This window comes from Mus caroli, unplaced genomic scaffold (genome assembly GCF_978045245.1).
Source record: "Mus caroli unplaced genomic scaffold, Mus_caroli_1 scaffold_3, whole genome shotgun sequence".
Lineage (NCBI taxonomy): Eukaryota > Metazoa > Chordata > Mammalia > Rodentia > Muridae > Mus > Mus caroli.
This window is the reverse complement of record NW_028227258.1, coordinates 142,838,098-142,861,027: the sequence shown is the minus strand read 5'-3', so window position 1 is coordinate 142,861,027 and position 22,930 is coordinate 142,838,098. Positions and strand designations below refer to the sequence as shown.

Sequence of the window (22,930 nt, the reverse complement as noted above, 5' to 3'; positions counted from 1 at the left end):
CACACATTATATGACCGTATCTACATAAAAACTCTTTAGGCATTTTTGCAGACTAGCAAATGCACCGATCGGTGTTGCCTACATAATGGGGATGGCACTGAGGAGTAAGAGGTGACCAATACAGTCTGGTGATATCTGGGTGATAAAAACTTCTAAAGAAAGATGTGGTAATGCCCTCCTAGAGCATTATAATCCCAACACTTCAGAGGTTAAACCAACAGGATCTCAAGTTCCAGGTAGATTACATAAAAAGACTATGTCTCAAACAATATAACAAAATAAAAAATGTTCTAAAATTGACTACAATGATGGCTATACCACTCTCTGTGAATAAAGCCACTCCAGAGTATATTTTAAATGCATGACCTTTACGATGGCATAAAAGTTAAATCTGAAAAAGCTGTTATAAGTCAGATGAGGCAGTGTACATCTGTAACCCCAGTACTTGGGAGGCTGGGCCATGATGACTACTACAAGTCTAGTCTGGGACTACATAGTGAGTTCTAGGTGAGCAGGTGATACAAAGTAAGATGTCTTATTCTCCTCCCCAACAAAGAAAGCTATTATGAAATTTAAAAAATATATGTATCTTTTGGGTGAGCTCAGTATAACATGTGCTTAACATCCATGACACCTGATTTTTAACCTCTTGTACTAAAGAGTAATCTTCAGAACTCAAGAATTCTCTTAATTGATGACCTAGAGAACATTAGAAGGTTTGCCAAATATGCATAAAGTCCTGGGTTTGAGCCCCAGCTACACACACTACACATTCAACATACACAGGGGGGTTTCGGGATGAAAATAGTAATAGGCTGGGTGTGACGATGAATGTATACCTGCAGTCAAAAGATGACTTGTGCCCAAGAGCTGAAAGAACAGCCCAACCAACACAACAACACATCCCATGTCAAAAAGAAAACCAAACAAGCCGGGCAGTGGTGGCGCACGCCTTTAATCCCAGCACTTGGGCGGCAGAGGCAGGTGGATTTTTGAGTTTGAAGCCAGCTTGGGCTACAGAGTGAGTTCCAGGACAGCCAGGGCTACACAGAGAAACCCTGTCTCAAATCACCCCCGCCCCACAAAAAAGAAAACCAAACAAACAACAGATCACCATGTTAACTGGAAATACCAAGGGTCAGAACATGTTATTACTATATGTGTCATGGTTACCATTTACATTAAAGAACAAAATCAACATGTTGCTATTTGTGTGGAAGAACTACATATATGCCATGGTTTCCATGTTTTTTACATGCCAGAATACAGACTGTATGATCTAATGTTTTAGTCTTTTACCATGTTATCAAAGATCTTGGAAAATTTGTATTTGCATTATTAAAACCACAACACAAAGTATTAAAAGCAACTTACAAGCAAAGCTGAGTGAACGACAGGAGGGTTTGGATGGTCCATAAATAAAATAAGGCCAGGCAAACATCCCTGATCCTGGACGATGGCTCGTCTATTTAATGGATCTGCTGCTAAATCCCGTAGCTGGTTAACTACTGATAAAGCATCAGGTTCTTCATTCATAGTAGAAGAGGATGAATTCATCTTCTATGACATGCACATGAATAAAAGCTTCTTAAATTCTGTAAAAAAAAAAAAAGAGTAGAAGTCAGGTTGACAAATCAGTTCTCGTCTGCCAAGGTAAACGAGGATTCCATTTGTCTATTTACTTACACAGTGCAGACTGGCCTCAGACTCACTATGCTGCTGATGCTGTCCATGTATTCCTCATCCCCCTGCCTCTGATTCTCAAAAGCTTGGATTACAAGCAAGCACCCTCTGTGTCTAGCTCTGGTACCTTTAAGTAACTACATTATAATATCTTTAGAAAGAAGCAGATGAATCTAAATCACACACACAAAAATAAGGACTGGCAATTCTAAAGCTTGTGAAAAATAAAATGAACATAAGCTGAAGGAAGCAATCAAGTTATTTATATATGCAAAAGCACATATGCCATCCTCAATATTCCACTAAATCCCATTTTAGCAATATATATTTTAACACTAAGGTTCCAATAAACACGGTCTTTACGTACAAGCTTGTAACCTTTGCTCCCCTTTTCAAACTGTAACACTGCCAGGACTTTTCCCTCCTAGGACCTTTCTAGGCCTAAAAAAAAAAAAATGCCTCAAGGCAAAGTAGTGAGCTGACAGCTTGGGTTTTCTTACTCATCTGTGGGAAGGGGGTGGGGAGAGACGCACAGCAAACTGAAATCTCCTAAAGCAAAGGAGACCCTTGCCAAGCACTGTGGCCTACCTGCAATGCAAGCTACCTCAGACACTGAGGCAGGAAGGGCTCAAGTTCAAGGCTACCTGGATGACTTACTAAGACCCTGACAAAAAAATGAAAATTTTGTTCAAGGAACAAGCTAAGTGGTAGAGCACTGCCTAGCACATCTTACTTAGTTTCCGAGTTCAATTCCAAAGACGGGGAAGGAAAGCAAGAGAGAGAAAGAAAGAAACAATGAAAAAGGGCTTCTCTCTAATCTGTGCCTCAACCAAGCAATCTGGGAGACCATGGTACAGGCACTTGCTGCCAAAGCTGACAACTAAGTCCCAAACAGAGGAACCAAAACAGAAGAACAAGAGAACCTACCCCACAACTTGTCTCTGACCTCCACCCTCGGCACATGGTGGCATATGCGCACCAATATGTACATAAACCTAGATACAGTAAATGAATGCATGCTAACACACACTCACACACACACACACACACACACACACTCACTACAACAAAAGCAAACGCAGCAAACAGTGGCTTTTTCACAGTGTCCTTCCAGGCTTTGACACTGTAACACTCTGTTTTTATCTGTCATCCTTCAATAACTACTCAATGGAGATCACCCCTTAAATGCTATATATAATCTTCTCCTTCCTTTAGAATGACGTGCAGTCAAAATATCTTAAAGCTTCCAATCCTCAAACCCTACTGATAAGGCCTCAAACTGGGGTCTACCTAGGGAAGAGTCAGAAACTCAACACCAAAACAAGGAGAGTTGTAGGTCAAATGGCACAGCAATGACAACTTTTAAACAACGTAAGAAAAGCAGGCAGGAGTGCTCGGATTTGCTCTCCAAATTACAGATTTAACGTAAAACTTCAAAGCAAGGCTATTCAATGTCAGAAGTTCATTTTATTTTAGTATCTGGATGGCATCAGGTTACAGACGCCCCTTTTTGACTATGCGGCCTGAACCTTTTCAAATAATCAATGTTTTAGCTGCAGATTGCTGAGCTCACATAACCAATTTTTATTTTACCTTACTTTGATTTGTGATACAAGGTCTCAGTGCACAGCCCGAGCCAACCTCCCACTCTGCTAAAGCTCCCTGAGCGCTGAGATTGCATGAGTGCATGACCATGCCTGTCAAAGCAGGAAGACAGCAACTGGCCTGGGGATGAGACCCTAACTTCATTCCCTAGTGCCATAAATGCATACAATAAAAGAAAAACAGGAGGGAGGGGCGCAAGGCAGGACGCTGGGACAAAGACACCCAACATTCTCTACCTGCTTCTGGAGTGACAGGATATCAGGGGGTTACCACTAAAAGGTAGAACTTGGAGATGAAGAGATGGTGAGTGGTTAAAAGCACAAACTGCTCTTGCAGAGGACCCAAGTTCAGCTCTAAACTTCCATGTTTGTTGCTCACAACCATCTGTAACTCCATCTCCAGGGTATCTGATACCCTCTTTTGGCCTCCATGGGCACATATGTAAATACATATAATTAAAAGTTAATCTTTTTTAAAATAGAACCTGAAGCCCAATTTATATACTAAATATTCTTTGTTAACTATCAACTTAAATTAACTATCAAATTGATTAAGAGAAATATTTTCCTTCACAGGCTGGAAAACTAGTTATATGTGATTACTGCAGGAATTTTCTCCACACTTCTCTATTCCAAATTTAGCAGAAATCAAAATAAATGTAGGAAAGGAATTAATGAGAGCAACATACAATATGTATGAAGATGTCATCATGGAATTTATTACTTTGTATGCTAATGTAAAAAATTTATTTATTCTGTATCAAACTAAAACAATAATTTTAGGGCTGAAAAGATAGTTCTCTTGATAAAGTACCTGCTATGCAATGAAAACTGAGTTCGCATTTCCCACACTAATGTGAGACTGGATGCAGTGCTGCATGCGATCCTAGCTGGAGAGAAACACCCAGGTGGATCTCTGGAGGCTCACTGACAGACCCCATCTCAAAGAGTAATCTGGAGGGAGCCTGAGGAAGACCCTTGGCCTCCACAGACATGCACAGACGTGCACCCTATGTGCACACATGCATATACTGACCCTTGTGGAGATGACTGAGTGGGTAGTGCTGACTGAACAAGCACAAGGGCCTGCACTTGAATCCTAAGCCCCAGTATAAAACAACGAAAGCAAGCACTTGGTTTTACACATCTGGTGATCCTGGTGCTGGAGCTACAGAGGCAGGTAGAAGGTAGAGCACAGGTGAGCCAGCTTAGCTCCGCCAGGTTCTGCCTCAAAAAGGAAGGCTGAGTAAGAGATGGAGGAATATACTCAAAGTTGATCTCAAGCCTCCACGGGCATTCATACAGACACATACACCAGTGTGTGCACACACACAACACACATACACACAACAAAGAGGGGCAATATTAAATAACCTGAAATGCTGTCCTGAGCACATTTATAGTAGCTAATGAACCACAAACAAATAAACGGTTAAAACAAACAAACACCACATTAGCACAAACACAAGTGTGCTTGTTCATCTGTTTGCTAGTTGTATTTTCCATCAAAAGCACTCATGTCAAGAAGCGTGGACCTGACAACGTCAAACAATACAATTTCCTTGGGCCTGTCCAAATCAGTAGGTGTTTCTGAAGGCAAGACCCAAGACCTATGCACATCGAATAATTGCTGGTGCAAACAAGAGCCTGAAACTTTACACTGGTGTACAAATGAATGCCTTTGAACACAGCACTGAAAGTGGGGCCAGAGATGGCTGGGCAGTTAGGAATACTGGCTGACCTTCCAGAAGACCGGGCTTCAAGTCCCAGCACCCAGAAAGCAGCTTACAACTCTACCTCCAGTTCCAGGGGATCTGATGCCCCTCTTCTGGCACCAGGCATGTGCACAGACATATATGCAGTCAAAACAGTCATAGATAATATTTTTATTATTATTAAAACACTAAAAACTAAAACTCTCTGAAACACTATCTTTAACTACTGGGAATTAGGATAAGTGAGTCTGGCAGTTTGTTTCAGCTTTATTATCAAGTAACCAAATGGATAAACTGGGAAAACTGGGAGTAGCAGCAGCAAAAAACTAACGGGAAGATCTTCACGACAAATGGAAGAAACTGGGGGTGGGGCTTACACAGACCTCACCAAACTGAATACAAAGAACACAAGGTTCTTTTACTCTAACTAGCCATCAACAGTAAATCAGCACCCCCTCTGTCTTAATTTGCTCTTTTACTTCCAAAGCCCGCACCTGCTGTCAATTACATGATTACAAGACAATTATGAAACAGTTAATACTGATGTCTACTTTAAGAGTTGGGACGGCTAAGTTAAAACTCTCAAGAGACACATTCATTTTCTGACAAGAGAAACATCGTGCAAATGACAAAACTGTGACAAAAGCTTTGTTCTCATTTTTCTGTATCTCAGTCTGAGTAGAGGTCACAGTGCATAGGATGTATGCCTTTACTTTTTCTTCTCCTTACTGAGCTCTGGCTGACCTATGTAGCTGAGATGAGCCTGAAACTAAGAGGGGTCTGCCTGCCAATACCTCCCAAAGCAGGGATTACAGGCACACCATCACGACCCAAACTTGTTTTCTCTTCCTTGGTTCTATGTTGACAAACAGAACCCTTCTCAAACTTTAAGGACACTGCGATCACCTAAGGGACCTTGTCAAAAGTAAGTTCAAGCTCAGTGGGTGTAAGTGGGTCTGGGAATCTGAGATGTCCAACCAACTTCCAGATGAGGAGGATGCCGCCGTCAGGCAAGAAGTCTTGAAGCACGGAGTTAGAGACACGCGAGACATCAGTGTATGGGCAGATGTCGGAAAGGTATTCCTTTTCTTTTAGCTAAGAATCACCACTTAGTTAATAGAACTATTTAGCCCTCACGTGCTGCTGCGGGCACACACTTATCCTAAATCCTTAATGATTAAGCGGGGTTGAAAAGCAACTACCACTATCAAACACCGAGACCCGATCTGGCTTCTCCTTGCAATTAACTGTAACTCTTCTGGAATTGAATTACCGTCTCCAAGCCTCAGTTTCTTCAGGTAACAGTTTTGAGCGGGTAACAGGGTGAAAAAAAAAAAATGCAAGGCAGTAAAATGTCTGGCAAGTACCATGCAAGCACAGAACTAACCCAGTGGGAAACTTCTACTGCAAGCGCTGAGTATCACCAAAGGAGCAGCTAAGTGCACCAATGCCCACCACCTGTGTACACGAGTTTCTCTTGAATGAAGGCCTGCGCGCAGAGGCTCGCAGATTTACAGAAAGAACGCCGAGACATGGACACCCGCTACTCGTAGGGCGGGCTGGCTGGTCAGAAGGAAGCGGAGAGAAGAGCACGTCCGGAGCCGTCCGAGGCAGCCCGCGGGATGCCGGCAGGAGGCGGGCGCAGCGGCCGGCCCGCGCAGCAGCGGCCCCTCGGCCCCACCTCGGCCCCGGCTACGTACCCTCCAGAGCTCCGGGCGTCCGGAGCCTGCCGCAGCATCAGAGCCGCACCCACCACGGCGGACAACGGGCGGCGGAGACCCCGAGCCGCGGCCTGACTCAAAGAACCACAGGGCTGAGTCGCTGGCGGCCGTGGAGCTGCAGGCTCCGCGGTGACCCTGTCACCTCTGCTGGCTTTATTATCCCATTGGCTGAAAATGAAGCAACGTGAGGAAGGACACCCAACCAGAGACGGGATGTTCTCAAACCTAGTAGCTCATTGGTGAACTAGACCGGACCTATGAGGACCCAGAACACTGAATTGGCCCCAAGGGCTCGCCGTCCACAGAGTGCTAAACAAATTTACAGCCATCGCGGCTCCGCGACTACAATTCCCAGGGTTCCCGCGGCAGGAAGGGCTTCTGCTTCTGTGTGCAGACACGCGAACAGAATAGTTTATCTTCAGCAAGTGTTCCAGGTCTGATAAAACAACCTGTAACCCTTCATCCACGTCTGAGTCTTTACCCAGAATCTTCGGACGTTTTCTTGTAGTTTTTACTATGAACGTCGACACTGTCTGGCCTCTCTGGATTTTGTTCGTTTCTTTCCAGTGCCGCTTTCTAGCAAAGCTAGGGATGCGAAGTGCTTTTGTTGGGTTGGCCTAAGTGATTTGACATAGAAAAGAATTTTGTCTTTTTTCTTGTTAGAGACTTCTGTTAAGAGAGTTCTCCAGTTCATCATGAAGTTTTGTTAATGCTGTTTTCTATTTATCAAAGTAAAGACATACTTGTTTTATCGATACTAGTTACCGAGGAGTTGCTTTAGGTATGTTTTATTTTCCAAAGTATTTCTGAAATTGTAACCCAAGTGTCGCAGGCTAATCTGAAAATAATACATCCATCCATACTTCTTTTTGATCTTCGTTTCTACAATCTTATTCTGACGTGTTGCTCATACATTAAAGTTACAGGAACTTTGTTGTTATTCTTGTTGTTACAAGGAATTTGAAAGGGCTTTAATTTGGAAAGGGTGTGGAAGACACTACACCGGACTGTACTCTACGCTATTATCTCCAATATTTTGTAAGTGAATTTATAAACCAGACCGCCACGGCGGAATCTGAGCACTAAGTAGGTAAAGGCTGAAGGCAGACCATTTCAAGTTCAAGCCCAGTTTAGGCTAACTAGAGCTTCACAGAAACCTTGACTTAAAAAGAAAAAAAAGAAGAAGAACAAAAGAGTCCATCTTTTGAGTTTCTTAATGATCCCGTGCTCTTGATTATCTTATTAAAACCCAAAATGAAAACAAGACCAAAGTAAAGCTTGGTAGAAAACAAGAACAAGTCTCTAAATACCATCTCACCTACAGGCAAAAACCAGTCTGTGTACTTTATTCACAAAGCCAAGACAGGGATTAGTGGTAAGAGAACATTGAGCCTAAATTAAAAACAGTGAATGTAGAAAGCAGGAAAAATAAAAAATAAAGTAAATATACTAAGTCCAAGGGGCATACCCAGTACAGCACAACCTATCTGGCTGAGTAAGTGAAGAATTGCCCAATATTCTAATAAAAGGTGACTCAGTAATCCAGAAAGGGAAATTCGCTGTTTTTGCTAATGTTAATCTGCCTATTAAGAAAAGACATAAAGTATTTTCAGAATTAATAAGTAATGACAGGTTATTTTGAGCCAGTCAGTGAAAATATGTCTTTAGCTATTGAAAGTTCACCATCTGAAATTTAATGTATTCACACTGATGCCATTAAAGCTCTGCAAAGTCTAAACTTTGTGCAAAATCCCATTACCAAGAGAAGATGGCTGAAACTAAAAAGCAAAGGAAGCCTTAACAAAATATTAATTAGTGCTTCCTAAACTCCTGTGAATGGATTACAAGCCTCAGGGAAGTCTTTTAAGTCTTTATGAATTCACATTTCTAGTTTAAAAGTGTCTGAACTTGACACCTGTGATGTTGTGCTACCTACCATTATGACTCGTTGCTTGGGTCTAGCCACAGGACAGACTGGTATGTAAAGTTTCTCAACCACTGTTGCTTAAGACAGTATTCAGATCCCTGTAGTTTTATTTAACATTCATCTTTTGAATACACACACTGTACCAGAGACAGTCTTAGCTATGGTTCAAAGTGAAAAAAAAAAACAAAAACCCACTGTCCTTCTTGCATTTTGAGATCAGATAATCCTTTTTCATTTTTGAAATTTTAATCTTGTTTTTAATTTTCTTTGTGTGTGTGTGTGTAGTATGTGTGTGTGTGTGTGTGTGTGTGTGTGTGTGTGTGTGTGTGTGTTTGGTTTTTTTTTTTTTTTTTTTTTTTGGTTTTTCAAGACAGGGTTTCTCTGTGTAGCCCTGGCTGTCCTGGCACTCACTTTGTAGACCAGGCTGGCCTCGAACTCAGAAATCCGCCTGCCTCTGTAATTTTCTTACAGGTACAGATTATATTATCTTCCCACCCATTTCTTCTATCTCCCATTTAGTTACCCTTCCCAAACAATTTCACTTCTACTTTAATGTTCTCTTTCATGTTCTGTATACGTTCATGATTTTATGTGATTATATAAAATCTAGTGTCTTGGGGCTGGAGAGATGGCTCAGCGGTTAAGAGCACTGACTGCTCTTCCAAAGATCCTGAGTTCAATTCCCAGCAACCACATGGTGGCTCACAACCATCCGTAACGAGATCTGTCGCCCTCTTCTGGAGTGTCTGAAGACAGCTACAGTGTATTTACATATAATAAATAAATAAATAAATCTTTAAAAAAAAAAAAAAAATCTAGTGTCTTAGTTAGGGTTTCTATTGCTGCAGTGAAACACCAGGACCAAAAAGCAACTTTGGGAGGAAAGGATTTTCATTACTGTAGGAAAACAGGACAAGAACTCAAACAGGGAAGATGCTGGAGGCAGGAGCTGATGCAGAGACCACAAGGGGTGCTGCTCACTCGGCCTTCTTATAGAACCCAGGACCACCAGCCCAACGGTGGAGCTACTCTCAGTGGGCTGGGCCCGCCCCCATCAATCACTCACTGAGTCTTAAAGGAGGCATGTTTCTCAATTAAGGTTTCCTACTTTCAGATGACTCTGTTAGTGTGTGAAACAAATTGACACAAGACTAGTCAGCAGCCATAGGAACTACAAATGAAAGAAAATGTGAGATTTATCTTCCTGAGACTGGCTTAATTAAAGTAATATGATTGTCTCCAGGTATGTGTATTTCCCTACAAACAATATAACTTAATCCTTTGTGGCAAAAAAGATCCCATTCTATGTACATGCCACAGTTTCTTCATCCAGGTGATTTGGTGCCATCATTTAACAATCATGAATAGTGCTGTATTAAACAGTAATGTGCAAATGTCTCTTTGATTGATTTATAGTTTATTGGAAACTTCCATACCAATTTCCATGGATGCCAGACTAGTTTACAGGACAACATCTGTGAATAAGAGTTCCCTTTCAAAGTCAGACGGTGGAAGATCTGCTGCAACCATTATCTCTGTTCTTTGTGTATCATGCATTTAAAATGAGATGGAAAAGCATTATCATACTGTGTAAATATGGACCTTTTCAGATTAAAACGTTAATGGAAATGCTTTTAACTCAAACAGCAACATCTTAGCTATTTGTTAGTTCTCTTTTGTTGTCTTATCAAAGTTTAATGGAGACACTTTCATAATTGTTGTGTGTACATTTGATTTTCATAAAGATGGTAGTAAGTCAATGCAAAAAAAAAAAAAAAAAAAGAGTTCCCTTTCATTCACATCGTTGCCAGGATTAGTTCTCTGACCTTCTGATTGGAGTACAATAGAATCTCAAATTTGTTTTGATTTACATTTCTCACATATTGTTCAGGTCTCTCCTGTATACAATTTCTGTAGACTGCTGACTTCAATTAGCCCATTTAGTAAGTAATTGTGAGTTATTCTTGTTCAGTTTTTTAGTCCTTGTATTGTCTGGATATTAATCCAGGATGTTCTTTATTAAGTATTTTCTTTGCATCATAGGAGCCTTTCAATTTCATGAGGTCCCATTTGTCAGTTATTGAAATTATTTCCTAAGCAACTGTAATCCTATTAGAAAACCCTTGTCTATGCTTATGTCTGGATATCTTTTGCTTACCTTTTCTTCTTACAGTTTCAAAGTCTTGGATCTTGCATTAATGTCTTTGATCTGTTCAGAGTAGATTTTTATGCAGTGTGAAAGGTAAGTATCTAGTTTCATGCTTTTATATGTGTATATCTATCTTAGTTAGGGTTTTGCTGCTGTGAACAGATACCATGACCAAAGCAGCTCTTATAAGGACAGCATTTAATTGGGACTAGCTTATAGGTTCAGAGGATTAGCCCATTATCATCAAGGCAGAAGCATGGCAGCATCCCAGCAGGCATGGTGGAGGCGGAGCTAAGAGTTCTACATCTTCATCTGAAGGCTGCTAGTAGAATACTGGCTTCTAGGTAGTTAAGATGAGGGTCTTAAAGCCCACACCCACAGTGACATGCCTACTCCACCAGGGCCACACCTTCTAGTAGGGCCACCCCCTGGGCAGAGCATATACAAACCATCACAATATCTGTTTTTATTTATTTATTTACTTACTTACTTACTTACTTATTGCTGGGCCAGAGACAGAAGTATTGGGAATTAGATGATTTCCTTGACTATTAGTGAGTTCTACACCAATGTGGGCTAAGACTATCAGACTATGAGACAAATAACCAACAGCTCGACCAGGAAGATTGCTCGGCAGCTTGCCACCGATGATGCAAGCCTGTCCTGCACCTGATCCCTGGAATGTGTAGTTACTTTCCTCCTGCTGTGAGGAAATTTTAGGAGCACAAGCAACTTAGAGGAGAATACAGTTAGGTATTCAGATAGGTTAGACACAACAACAGTTGCCTAGGGCTCACCTGGAAGTCAGGGGCAGAGAGATCACATTTTGCCTACTCATAGTATTTAAATTAGGGTTTCTATTGCAGTGATAAAACACCATGACAAAAATTGACTTGGAAAAGTTTATTTCCGTTTACAAAGCTACACTACAGTCCATCAACAAAGGAACTCAAAGCAGGAACACTGCTTATTGGCTTCCTCATCCTGGTTTGCTTAGCCTACTTGGATGTAAAGTCCAGGACCACCAACCCAGAGGAGGCACTGCCCATGTAGTAGCTGGATCCTCCTACATCAATCATTAATCAAGAAAATGCCTAACAGATTTTTCCTACAGGCCAATTTTATGGAGGTATTTTCTCAATTGAGGGTCCATCCCAAGTGACTCTAGCTTATATCACACTGAAAAATAAAATAAAAAAACAGGACCATCAACCCCTTGTTAACTTTACACGCCAATACAACACTATTAACAGTATCCTACCCTTTCTTGCTTATCCCCAGGATCTCATATATTGATATTAACATCATATATAAAACATCACAACTTCAAAATCACCACAGTCTTTAAAAAGTCAAACACTAAACATATGGACTCTTTTTGAAATGTTCAATATCTCTCTAAAAATCCAATATTTCCAAAACTCCAACGTTTCTCTAAAATATCTAAAGGTTCTTAACTAGGTTCCTGTAAAGTCAAAATAAGTTAACTGAGTTCCTAATCCAAGAGGGGATGACCAGGGCACAGTCACAATCAAACCTAAACAAAGCCAAAGTCCATCAGTATAAAAGCTCCGTGAGAAACTTCTGGAACCCACTGAGGATCCTCTGGCCTCCAAAGGGCTTAGGGAGTTCCATGTCTCCAGGTCTGCTACATACTGTACACACAGTTTGTCTCATAGGCTCAGGCTTGCTCCACTCTAATGGCTGTCACATTATACTGACCTCTCCAAAAGTCTGCTGTCTGCACTGCAAATGGGATGCACATTTATCACTAGCTTCTCCTGGGCTCTGTTTGGGGACTATGACCTTGCTTCACACCTCAACTCCACTCCATGATCCGGTCAATACTGAGGCTTTTACTGCAACTGAGGCTGCACCTTCACTAACGTCCTCTTCTAGACTCTCTTCAGGATTCCAGACTTGCCACAGTGTCAAAACCTCAGCTTTTCTGCATGACTCCTTTCAGGCCTTCAAAACCAGTACCACTTGGGTAGCTCTTACACATTACCAAGTTTGGTTGCCAGGATGAGATGCAGCTTTGGCCCCCTCGGTATCCCAGCTTCTGTGTGCCAGCCCTAAGGAAGCACTTCTCCGAGGTTTTTGCCAAAATGATGCTGATGTCTTTTTAATTGCAGCTGATTCTTTAGTCCTACATGACCAGTATCAGCTGACCTAGGAAAGCAAAGTTTTGTTTTCACGATTTTGGTCTCTTGTTAATCACAGCCAAAATTTCCTTTCCCAGTGACTAGAACTACTGTTCTTAATTCAAAATAACAAATAAATGGCCCTGATAATGGCCTTGCTTCTCTTTAAACTTCACCAGCCGGGCCTCCATCGGCAAGATTACTCTCAGCATTATCTTCCAAGTTCACACAGCCACAGCTTATTAAGCTCTGAACACTCCGTGGCTTTTCTAGCGCAAAGGTACAAAGTCCTTCAAACATCCCTCCTGAAAACACATGCTCAGGTTTGTCAGCAACGTTTCCCTCCTGGCACCAATTTTTGTGTTAGTTAGATATCCTTTGTTGTGGTTTCTAGAGGGGGAAAAATGAGGAAAAGCAACTTGAGGAGGAAAAGGATTACTCCAGCATTAGTTCCATGCACATTCCATCATCACAGGAAGCAGGAACAGAAGCAGAGGTCACGGGGGCACTCCGCTTACTGGCTTCCTCAGCCTGCTTTCTTACATAACCCAGGACCACCTGCTCAAAGCTGGCACTGCCCATAATGGGCTGGGCCCTCCCATATCAATCATTAATCAAGAAAATGCCCAGCAGACTTGCATACAGGCTACTCTTATGAAAGCATTTTCTCAATTAAGAGTCCTTCCCAAATGACTCAAGCTTGTGGCAAGTTGACAAAAATCACCAAACAAACCAGGACAGAATGCTGGGGTGGGAAGGGCAGACTATAAAACATCAAAAGTCTTTTCCTAGAACTGTCTCTTAATGTGGACATTTCACATTCAAAACACTGCACCACATAAAGGAAGGAGAGAACTGATTCCCCAGCCTTGTCCTCTGACATACAGTGCACACACACTGTGGTGGGTATGTCTGCCCTTCAAACGGTCTCTCCATCATCAAACACTCTCTCTCGCTCGCTCTCGCTCTCTCTCTCTCTCGCTCTCTCTCTCTCACACACACTGTATTTTGCCTTGTGTGGTAACACACCTGTAGTCACACAAGTAGGGAGATGGAAGCAGGAAGATAAGGGTTTCAACCAGGGCTGGAGGGAGAGCAGTGTATAAAGACACTGATGGTCTGAGTTTAGTCCAAGATCCACATGGTAGAGGGAGAGTACAGACTCCTGGAAGTTGTTTTTTGATATCCACACACATGCCTTAGTATATGAAGTCCTCTTTTACACAATAAATACATATTTAAAGCAAATTTAGGTGGTATGGTGCAGCTCTGTGGTAAAGGACTTCCCTAGCATATGCAAGGCCCTTCCTTTCTCACCAATACAACATCAAAAACCCTCAAATATGAGCAGGTAACATGTCACAGCATGTCTATGGGAGTTAGTTCTCTCCTTTTGGAGGATTCGTAGGCAGTTAATCATTGCTGGGGGAGGGAAATACATGTTTTTCAGAAAACTGCAAGTTGTCCATGATAATTTGCTTAACCCAACTAAATTCATTGGTTCACAAGGAAGGAAGGAAGGAAGGAAGGAAGGAAGGAAGGAAGGAAGGGAGGGAGGAAGGAAAGAAGGAAGGAAGGAAGGAAGGAAAGAAAGAAGAGAAAGGCAGGAAGAAGGGAGGAAGGAAGGAAGGGAGGGAGGGAGGAAGGAGATCATCAGAAACAGGAGGAGGGCAAGCAAGGGAGGATGATGAAGGATGAATATGTCAAATACTCTATATACATGATGAAAATATAGTGCAATCCATTCTGCATATAATTAATATGTGCTTTAAAATGCATAAAAGGTGTCAGTAGACAACATAATCTGGAATATTACTGATAGAGACAAAACCAGAATAAAACCCTATAGTATTTGCCATAAAATGAAAAATGTTGCCAGAATACCTGAAAAGGTAGGCAAACTCATGTCTATTGGGAAATACAATTTAATGTAAAAGTAAGAGCAATCCCTTGGATCTGATGGCCAAGTCTAGATCCCACCATGATGACAGCAGGGACAGTGAGCAGGGCAAGGACTCCCATTCAGTTCTGTGAAGATGTAAATTTGCACAGCACTGTAAAGAGCAGTGAATCAAAATCTATTCCAGAAAATGCTACACTTTGACCCAGCAATTGTGGCCCGAAGACTCTAAAGATTCTGGGGCTGGAGAGATGGATCAGTAATTAAGAGCACTTATGTTAGGTGGCTCACAACAGCCTGTAACTCCAGCTCCAGGGGAATTCAACAAGCCTCCTCTTGCTTCTGCAGATATTCACAGGCATAAGCATAACTTTAATTATTATTATTATTATCATTATTATTATAAAAATCAGCAGCAGCAGCAACCATCACCACCATCATCATAAGGAATCTTTAGCCAGGTGTGGTGGTATATACATTATACCACAGCACTTCAGAGGCAGAGGCAGATAGATCTCTGTGAATTCACAGGCAGCCTGATCTACACAGTGAGTTCTAGGGCAGCCAGGGCTATATAGTGAGACTCTGTCTCAAGAAGAAAAAAAGAAAGAAAAGAAAAGAAAAGAAAAGAAAAGAAAAGAAAAGAAAAGAAAAGAAGAGAAGAAAAGAAAAAAAAGAAAAGACAGAGAGAGAGAGAGAGAGAGAGAGAGAGAGAGAATAGTATATATTTAAAGATAGCTCAGCATTTAAGAGTACATACTGCTCTTACAGAAAAACTAAGTTTAATTTGTGGTACCTACATCAAGCAGCTTATAATACCTGTAAGTTCAGCTCCAAATCGGACACCTTCTTCTGGCTTCAAACCACACCTGTACAAATGTGACAAAATCATGGAATACACATAAAATAAAAGTAAATCTTTTTAAAAATCTATTTAAGCATGGTGATGCCCGTCTTTAATTCCTGCTATCAGAAGGCAGAGGGAGATCTAGCTCTGGGTTTGAGGTCAGTCTGCTTTACATAGACAGTTCCGAGACAGCCTGGCCAATAGAGTCATAGAGAAACCCTGACTGAAAAAAAAAAAAAAAAAGAATGAATCTGAAGATTCTAAGGTCCCAGTGACCTCCACAAGAGTACATGCTATTTCCACTGTTCTTTGTTACGCACTGGAACTGAATAGTAAAACTTTGGTGCTGAAGACACCACATATTTTGCTTGCAAAGAGAAATTAAGCTGGAACAAAGCTAGCAGTCGCCTCCCTATTGAACAGTGTTCGTAATACTAGAACATATTATGCAGATTCCTGGGGGGCAAAAAAATCAGCAATTTTACCCAGCTGTGAATCCTTCAAAACCTTTGAGGCAAGATATGCCTGTTGTAACCCTGGCATAGGAGTAACCAGTTACTGTCTGACTGGATTTGAGGTCTGTTCCACAAGAAGGGATCTATGCCTAGTACCATAAACATGATCAAAAATCTCATGGCTGGGAGCTCATAATCTGCAGGGAGCAGAGAACTTGTTGATGTTGTTTTTGTAAATGGACCTGGTGTTAGCTTCTCTTTGCAGTAGGCAGTGGTTAATGCAGAGTCTTGTATCTAGACAAAGTTCTGAGGATATGTGACCATTGAGTGCTGAGCTCTAAATGAGACATCACTGTCACCCTCTCCACCTTCTTCTGAGGATTTTAGAAGAGGAATAGGATTGTAAAAGCCAGAGAATACAGAAGATTACTGCGAGTTGCTGTCTTCTTGACGTGAGCTGACCATTACACTCATGAAATTATAGTGGCTTTGGTTACTGTCACAAGACCTTCATGAGAGGGAACATGCCAATATTCCATCTTGGATGAAGGGAAACTCAAAAATCCTACTCACTCTTGAGGAGCTATTGATGACTCATGGTTGCTGTGGAAGGGAGAGTCATTTTCTTCAGAGGCATAGCCATTGTTAAATGCTCTTGTAACCCCCCCCCCAACACACACACACGCACACACACACACACACACACAACCTATGCTCACATAAGCCACCCTAATTAAATTAGATGGGAATCTTAGTTAGGGTTTTACTGCTGTGAACAGACACCATGACCAAGACAACTCTTATAAGGATAACATTTAATTGGGGCTGGCTTACAGGTTCAGTCCATTATCATCAAGGTGGGAGCATGGCAGCATCCAGGCAGACATGGTGCAGGTAGAGCTGAGAGTTCTCCATCTCCATTTGAAGGCTGCTAGCAGAATACTGACTTCCAGGCAGCTAGATGACGGTCTAAAGCTCACATCCACAGTGACACACCTACCCCAACAAGGCCACACTCACTCCAACAAGGCCACACCTCCAAATAGTGCCACTCCCTGGGCCAAGCATATACAAACCATCACAATGGTGGGTCTTAATCTTCTTAATGTGTCCTTTAATACAGCTCTCTCCAATGTAGTGACCCCCAACCATAAAGTTATTTCAGTGCTATTCAAAACTGTGATGAATCATAATGTAAATGTCTGATATGCAGGATGTCTGAAATGTGACCCCATGAAAGTGTAGTTCACCCCCTCCCTCAGGGGGTCAGTTTGAGAACCACTGATCTAAACCATAGAAACAAAAAAAATGCATATAAATTTATGAGAAGAATGATGTTTACTGCAACACTGTTCATAATAGATGACTATCTTAGTTACTTTTGTAAGGGTTCCTGCAGATGCGAGCAGAGCGACATCTATGTGAGGCAAGAAGGAAATCCCGTTCAACACAACTGAGTTAGCCTCCGCTGCTTCAAACTTCTAGAGACTGACATTGAGCCATTTATTTTAGACATATTTAAGTACAGTACAACGCTGAGCAAAGGTTTTCTCGTGACAATTATAACAATATTTTGCCTAGTATATGTAACCTCTTCCATAATGATAGGTTTTATAGCATAAGGGCCTAGGATCTAGTGTGGTCTCCATCACACAGATAGGAAAGAGGTCACCAGCCTATAAAGAATATGTGACATCTCCCCTATGGTTGGTTTCTATTGACTGAGAGGTAAAGATAAAGGTGTAAGCTGGAAGAGTCTGGGATTAACTTAATAGTCTGGGGGATTCAGGAGGGGCCTGGCCTCAAAGACAGCATAGCTCACTAGGCTATTAACAGTATCCATTCCCAATGGAAAACAGCTATATAAATTTGTATGCTTAGATTTTTCAAAACCTATTTTTAATAAGGGTTCTTAAATGCTTTAATGGCTCTTATAGCCCACCACTTCACACATTTCTTCCATTGAAGAGGAGAACCTATCTGCTTAACATTGCTGGTTTCCCTCATGCTTATCTTTGAGCACAAAGACCGTGTGCCCTCCCCAACTTTTATATTTCTGTGAAGAGATACCACAACCAAGGCAACTGTGATGGTTTGTATATGCTCGGCCCTGGGAGTGGCACTATTGGATGAAATGGCCCTATTAGAGTAGTAGGTGTGGCCTTGTTGGAGAAAATGTGTCACTGTGGGTGTGTGCTTTAAGACCTCATCCTGGCTGCCTGGAAGTCAACATTCTGCTAACAGCCTTCATATGAAGATGTAGAACTCTCAGCTCCTCCTGCACCATGCCTGCCTGAATGCTGCCATGTTCCTGCCTTGATGATAATGGACTGAACCTCTGAACCTTTAAGCCAGTCCCAATTAAATGTTGTCCTTATAAGAGTTGCCTTGGTCATGGTATCTGTTCACAGTTGTAAAACTCTAACTAAGACAGAAATATAAAAGAAAGCATTTACTGGGGTTTTGCTTAGCTTCGGAGGGTCAGTTCATAACAATCATATTGGCGGGCATGGCAGCAGGTAGGCAAGGTGGGAGCAGTACCTGAGAGTTTACAGTTTTGATCCACAAGCAGGGGGCATGAGATTGGATCTGTAGTGGGCTCCCGAAACTCTTAAAACCCATCCCCAGTAATACACTTCCTTCAAGGACACTTCCAATCCTTCCCCAAAACAGTTCCACCAACTATGGATCAACCATTCAAATATATGAGCCTACTGGAGGCATTCTCATTCAAACTGCCATCATAACAAAAGCTATACTGGCTCTCCAGCAGCCCTTCAGGCCTCTAGCACCAACTTGGGACGGAGTCGTCCAGCCTTGTGGGCTGGACAACTACTGGATTCTCAGACTTTCCATCCTGAGACAGCAATTGTTAGACTCCTCAGACCATATTCAGCAAATCAGTCTAATAGATCCCCCTTTGATGTATACATTCTATCAGTTCTGTTCCTTTAAGGAACCCCATTTAATATGAAAGGCTAGGCAGAAGGATTGTGAGTTCCAAGTCAGCCTGGGCTCTGCAGAAAGTTGAAAAAACAAGCAAGAGCTGCCTCAGCAAGGATGAATGGAATGTTCGGAGGTCATGGTTCAGTGGTAGAGGTGAGGTGGGGGCTCATTCTGAGGACCACAAAAATTAATAAGAACAATAAGGTAAAAAGAAAGAATTAGTGGACCGTTTGAGTAAATCATGATAGTTCTAAAGGCTTTGGGCCATTGTATAACCACAAATAAAAACAGGTCAGAACTCTGATAGTGGTGTAGACATATAGCACAGGACAAGGGAAACAGGTAGGAAAACTGAGTTTGAGGATAGTCTGAGCTACAAAGTGAGATCTTGCCTGAAAAACTCAAGGAGATGGGATATGGCTCAGTGATTGAGAAGCAGTTGCTGCTATTTCAGAAGATTCAGGTTCGACTCACAACTGTCTGTACTTAAGTTCCAGGAGACTAGTCCCATTTAGTTCCATTGCCATCTTCTGACCTCTGTAAGCACCAGTCACGTACATGATACACAGGTAAAATATCCGTACACATTAAATAAATCAATTAAAAATTAAAATAATGAAATGTAATTTAACTAAAAACAAATGAAGTCTAGAGGTGTATAAACAGCATTGTAAGATTACAGTCTTAAGTAGTACCAGAAAAGCATATATAAGCATATATAAAAAAGCATATATAAAAAATGATAGCAGAAATATTTAAATATTATTTTGTGTATGGGATTTTTGCCTGCATATATGTGCAGGCATCATGTGCATGGCTGATGCCCACCAAGGTCAGAAGAAGGCACTGGATCCCCAAGGAACTGGAGTTGCAGGCTGCATGTGGGTGCTGGAAAAGGTCCTCTGCAAGAACAAAAAGTCCTCTTAATTTCTCTTCAGTTGCTGCTCTTAACCATCCCTCTCACCCCACCCATCTCATACATGAGTACACAAGCCATGTCTGATGAGATTACTAAAAATACAGAAAGGTATACTTAGCTTTCTCAGTTGAAATGAGTGGGACAGGATGTGAGCCGTCTTGGGCTTCTATTGCTGTGATAAACACCATGACTGACAGCAGCTCGGGGATAAAGGGGTTTGTTTCAGCTCACAGTTGCCGTCTATCACATGAGAGGTCAGGGCAGAAACTCAAGCAGAGCAGAAACGTGGAGGCAGGAACTTAAACAGGGAAGGTGGAGCCATGCTGCTTGCTCACCAGACACACAGTTTCTTATACCTCTCAGAACTACCTGCTCGGTGATGGCACTGCCAACAGAGGCTAGGCCCTCCCTCATCAATCACTCATTAAGAAAATGTCCCCACTTGCCTAAAGGCCAACTTGATAAAGACATTTTCTCAGTTGAGTTTTCTTTTCCCAGATAACTCTAGCTTGTGTCAAGTTGAACAAAACAAAACAGAACACCGTAATCATTACAGGAGTCCACAAAATAAAGAAAAGTTAAAAAGCAAGGATAATATTACTTGGAAATGGGATATAAAATACTTTTTTGTATGTGACTAGTTTGCATTAAGTGAAATCATTTATGCAAGTCTTACTCTCTCTCTCTCTCCTGTCTGTCTTCCTGTAAGTTCTCTCTCTGTCTCTTTCTCTGTCGCTCTATCTCTCTTTCTCATGCTCTCTCTGTCTCCTTCTCCCTTCCCTTTTGTCTGACTCTGTCCCTCTGACTCTATTTTCTCTGTGTGTTGGGGAGTGTATGTGCCTGCGTATGAGTGTGGATGCTTCTAATGCAGGTCTTCTTCATGCTTAGGAAAAGGCTCTACCATGAGCCTACACATTTATGACCATATATACACTCCTCTCTGAACTAACTTCCTCTGCCAATAATAACAATGAGATTTAGACAGTTTCTATTCAAATATATTTCCAGTGTTTGGACCACAGATTGGAAAGACTGATTTGGCCTTAACTGGTTTTGGATGATGGTGCAGTAAAGCAAACTGGGTCTTCAATGGATCTGTAGGAGACTCCCTTATTTATCTCTAATGCCAATCTGGGTGTGCACATGATTAAACCCAGCTGCATTATGAAGAGATATGTGCAGTAGAAAAATGAATATATTACTTATCAATTGAAATAGAGAACCACCCCAACTATACCCCCTACCTTGAAAACCATCACTCATGCATCATGTGTCAATACTACCAGTATTTGTTTCATCAGATCTGTGCAGTTGCTTTGCTTTTAAACAAGGTTACCTTACTACTTCTATGAATCTGTGGGAGCCCTGATTCAGTCCTTTCATTTAGAGGCAGGGACCTGTACACATCTAGCCCAGATCTTGACCACAGGTAACATTTTGGTCTATTTGGGCAGTTCAGCCCAGCATGGCCAGGAAGGCAGAGTAGAACAGCTAGGAGCATGGTGGCCATGGAGAAGAAAAAGTGAGTCTAAGGGGTCAAGGTATGGTATAGATCCCAAGAGCACACCCCTAACAACCATTTCATGTCTACCTCCACCCTCCACCTCTAAGAGCCTAAGCAGCCTGTACACCCTACCTGCCCAAGGACCAGGTAACTCCCTGGAATCTTGCAAGTTATACGTCTTGGAAAATAGCAAAGCCACACTGGAAATTCGATGGCCATATGGTTTTGTCCTTTAAAAGCCCGTATGACTCGTGGCTTGCCGTCACGTGCTGTGGTTCCAGAGAATGGGCCTTACTCTGGTAAGTCTATCCTAATCAGTACTTAATTAAATCTTGCTTCAAATTCGACTCAAAATTGTGGAATTGGTTTTTCTCTCACAAAGTTCCAGATTAACACACCACTTTCAATAATGCTGCCATATTAAGAATCTTTGCTTTTGGATCTAAAATGCCCTCCCCCCGCCCCCGCTACTATTCTTGAGCACTTGGCTCCCAGCTGTCAGTGTTGTTAGGGAAGGGTATAAAGCCTTAGGATGCGGGGCAAGCTGTAGGAAATAGCTCTGAAAAGGGAGAGGTGTCACATATAGGGCTCAGCAGGCTTCCTGTCCATCTCTGCTTCCTGACAGAGAGATACAGATGCACAGCCTCATGCTCCATTGCACAGCTATAAGCTGCCCTGGCTGCCATTCACACCACCACAATGGACTACATCCACAAAGCATAGCCCAAATAAACATTTATTTTATTTTTTATTCCTTTATTTTATTATATTGTGTACATGGTTGTTTTGTCTGCATGTGTATGTCTGTGTACCTGCATATATGTATGTCTGGTGTGCACTGAGGTCAGAAGAGGGCATTAGATGCCCTGAAACTGGGGTTACAGGCAGTTGTGAGCTATCACATGGGTGCTGGCACTTAAACCCAGGTCCTCTGGAAGAAAACCTATTGCTCATAACTAATGAGCTATCTCACTAGCCCTAAGTCTTTACTCTCTCAAGTTTATTTACAGCAAGGACAAAAATAACAGAGGAGTCTGGTCAGCAGTGAGTGGTGAGTCCACTCTAGGCCTAAACCTTCACGAGTTAATCATCTCTGGAGGAGCCGTAAACACTTCCAAAGATTTGCTGTACCACTGCCCAGGGCTTGTCTCAGTCCAGTTGTTCTTCTCAACAAAATGAACCATCAGAGAATCTAAGTAAGCAAGTCATCTTTTTAACAATAGTTGGTTAAAAAAACAAAGAAAGAGAATCAAATCAACCATAAAACTTGCATTTTCAGTAAGAGTTATATGTAAAGGTAACAAAAACAGTAGTAGATCACTTCTGTATCATGCAGAGATCCGAGCTCCATCTCCAGTGTTATGAAATAAAACAAAAAAGAAGAATGAAAGAAAGAAGTAATTCAACCTGGTTTTC

At 41.8% G+C, this 22,930-nt stretch overlaps 1 protein-coding gene across 3 annotated transcripts in view; it reads right to left on the bottom strand.

Moving 5' to 3' along the window:
• Nucleotides 1-6,878, bottom strand: part of Armc1 (armadillo repeat containing 1) — a 30,079-nt gene extending 23,201 nt beyond the window's left edge. For 2 of the 3 annotated variants that reach the window (XM_021157671.2, XM_085836011.1), the window contains exons 1-2: nucleotides 6,703-6,878; nucleotides 1,375-1,595 (exon numbers count right to left, since the gene is read on the bottom strand). In XM_021157671.2, the coding sequence (XP_021013330.1) occupies nucleotides 1,375-1,557 (183 nt within the window). In that variant the 5' untranslated portion in view covers nucleotides 1,558-1,595; nucleotides 6,703-6,878. Of the gene's footprint in view, nucleotides 1-1,374; nucleotides 1,596-6,389; nucleotides 6,671-6,702 lie in introns of those variants that run through there. The other variant, XM_029475277.2, reaches the window with a different exon arrangement.
• Between the last annotated feature and the right edge of the window lie 16,052 nt (nucleotides 6,879-22,930).